The sequence below is a fragment of the Perca fluviatilis genome, chromosome 21 (genome assembly GCF_010015445.1).
Source record: "Perca fluviatilis chromosome 21, GENO_Pfluv_1.0, whole genome shotgun sequence".
NCBI classification, from domain to species: Eukaryota; Metazoa; Chordata; class Actinopteri; order Perciformes; family Percidae; genus Perca; species Perca fluviatilis.
The window spans coordinates 15571899-15574398 of record NC_053132.1 but is presented as its reverse complement, the minus strand read 5'-3'; the positions used below and the strand labels follow the sequence as shown (position 1 = coordinate 15574398).

The 2500-nt window shown below is 41.8% G+C and overlaps 1 protein-coding gene and 1 long non-coding RNA gene across 3 annotated transcripts in view; one reads left to right on the top strand and one right to left on the bottom strand.

Moving 5' to 3' along the window:
• The window catches only part of LOC120550921, a 38582-nt gene that overhangs the window by 27574 nt on the left and 8508 nt on the right, over positions 1-2500 (bottom strand). The window lies entirely within an intron of this gene.
• The window catches only part of LOC120550920 (leucine-rich repeat-containing protein 51-like), a 3003-nt gene continuing 2084 nt past the window's right edge, over positions 1582-2500 (top strand). The window contains exon 1 of one of the 2 annotated variants that reach the window (XM_039787893.1): positions 1582-1623. In XM_039787893.1, coding sequence (XP_039643827.1) covers positions 1584-1623 — 40 coding nt within the window. In that variant the 5' untranslated portion in view covers positions 1582-1583. Of the gene's footprint in view, positions 1624-1701; positions 2013-2500 lie in introns of those variants that run through there. The other variant, XM_039787891.1, reaches the window with a different exon arrangement.

Below are 2500 nucleotides of genomic sequence, written 5' to 3'. Positions count from 1 at the left end.
GTAAATGGGGGTTAAGTGCATCACTCATGGCCATGTAGATGGCAGTATCAGAGTGAGGAAAGAGTGCAACGGAGTCCAGATCTTTCCATCTGGTCTGGACATAAGCCTGCATTCTGAGGGACACTGGGACTCCTGTTTGATATTTTATATAATGACCCTGTTTCCTCACTATAAAGAGCTTTAGCCAAGAGGAAGGCACACAAATCAGTGATTACTTCCTCTCCTGAATGAATACGCAGTTTCTAGTTCTAGATTCATGAACAGTGGGTCTTTAAAATCTAAAATCAGCGGTAAGGAAGCTAAAAGCTAGTAGCTAGTAAATAAACTCTATAAAACCTTCTCACACTTGTACTTCACACAGTCTGACATGCTAGAAATCTGGTCACAAACACCCTGATTCCTGCCAGTGTCTCCTTCTGTCTCTGTCTGCGTCCTTGACTTTGACTCACCGTGCATATGCCTGTCTGCCTTCTCTACATCTCATTGAAGGACTCCTTCAATGAGATGCTATTGTGCTATTAGTGAAGCTACACACACACACACACACACACACACACACACACACACACACACCGGCATCTTGATTGAGCGACAAGGTGAGGAAGAACTCAATCTGATGGATTTTATTCTCCATCATCGCCTCTTCCCTCTTTTTAAACTCGTCCTCCATTCGCCCTCTTAAACTCATATTCTGTTGTATTTATTGTGCTCTTTTATCTTCAATCTGCTTGTCCAGTTCGGGGGTGGCGGAGCATATCCTAGCACACACAAGGTGAAGGTGCACAAGTGCGCTCACATAGCCTTCCGTGTGTTTGGATTGTTTGAGAAAACTGAAGCACTCAGAGGAATCCCAGAGGAGAACGTACAGAAAGGCCTGAGGTTGTCATTTGGTTTGAATTTAGGATTTTCTTGCTTGAGGCGAAAGAGCTACCCAATGAGCCACCGTTTCACTATTTCGGTTGGGGTTACAGTCCTTCAGAGGTCTATTTCTTGCCCAAATGTGTATTTGTGTGACTGGATTCAAACTCACAACTTTTCAGTTCTGGCTCTTAACCATTCACATTGTGTATTAATTCCTCCTAGTTCCTGGCATGATAAAGTTATAGAAAAATGTTTACTCTAGGGCTGAAACGATTCCTTGAGTAACTCGAAATCCTCGATGCAAAATGATTTGCCTCGAAGCTTTGTTTAATCAATGTTACCAACGCTGTATCGCTCACGATGTTTCCGCACGGAGGATTATTACTGTCGCACACGCTGCTGGTGACACATGCCATGAAGACTGACGGCAGCGTAAATAGTGAGGGGCTAATAGCCAGGACACACCAGCCAGACGGCCGACCGTCGACAGAAAAGCCAGTCGAAATGATCAGTCGGGTCCCCGAGGTCCAAAAAACTGCCTCGGAACACTGAGGCGACACCGACTTGAGAAACGTAATACGTCTCCATAGCAGCAGGCGGCGCTACTCTGTATTGTTGCTGTATTGACTGTCATGGCGGCTCGTTCAGAATACGATCTCATATTGTACTAAAATAGTTCACTGAAACATGTTTCTGAAAAGATTTTAAGCGAGAAATAGGCCATGCAGTTGCTGAATCTTTCTTCATTTCAGCTCAACAAAGGTCAGTTTAAAAGATTTTTGTCAGATTTTGAGAGACTCTAGTCACGCTCATTCCGCTCCCCATTTCCGGATGAGTCCCGACTGCCCTGCCGCCGACTGAACATGTCAGGTTTATTAAGTATTTAAATGAAAACCTTCAAGATTACAGCCTTAAATCTAATGTTGATTGAGGAAACAGTTGGTAGTTGCTAGGAAACAGTTGTTTTTATAAGTTAAGTTGGAGCCATATGTTTGTATTTGAATCTATAAAAAGGTCTGCGGAAGTTCAGTGTTCAATTTCAGATGTTTCAACTGAACATTTAGCTGTTGTTGATGTGTAAAGACCTTCAGTCTTAAACATGTACGGCCCTCCAGTGGATCTGTCTTTTAAGGATATCAACAGTGTCACAGGTAGTATCATATTCCTCTAATGTTTTAAAATTGAAATATTATGCTTTTCCATAATTTCTGTCATAGCTACAATTTATAATTTTGGATTTTCATGTTAAACGTATTTTAGAGAAATCCCCGTGAGCTAAAACGTTCAGATTTCCAACTATTCTGAACGCTCTGGTTTCAACAGTTTTTTTTTTGTTTTTTTTTAAGCCACTGCAGTCTTAACATTGTTAACATTGTTAAGTTAACAGCAGGGAAATGTCATCTTGGCTGCCAGTGTTAAATCCTCCCCAATTTCGAGTCACATTACTCCTGAAACATTTTCTGTTTATGTAGTATTTGGTTTAAAAGCCTTTATCTGCGAGAAAGTGCTGCTTCGTTCCACTACACTCTAACGTTAGCATACTGCTAACTATTAAGTAGCTGCATGCTACATAATCTTGGCGGCCAATCCTGGTCATTTCTCACCAAATTCCGGTTACTTTACCCCTAGGATATGTCCG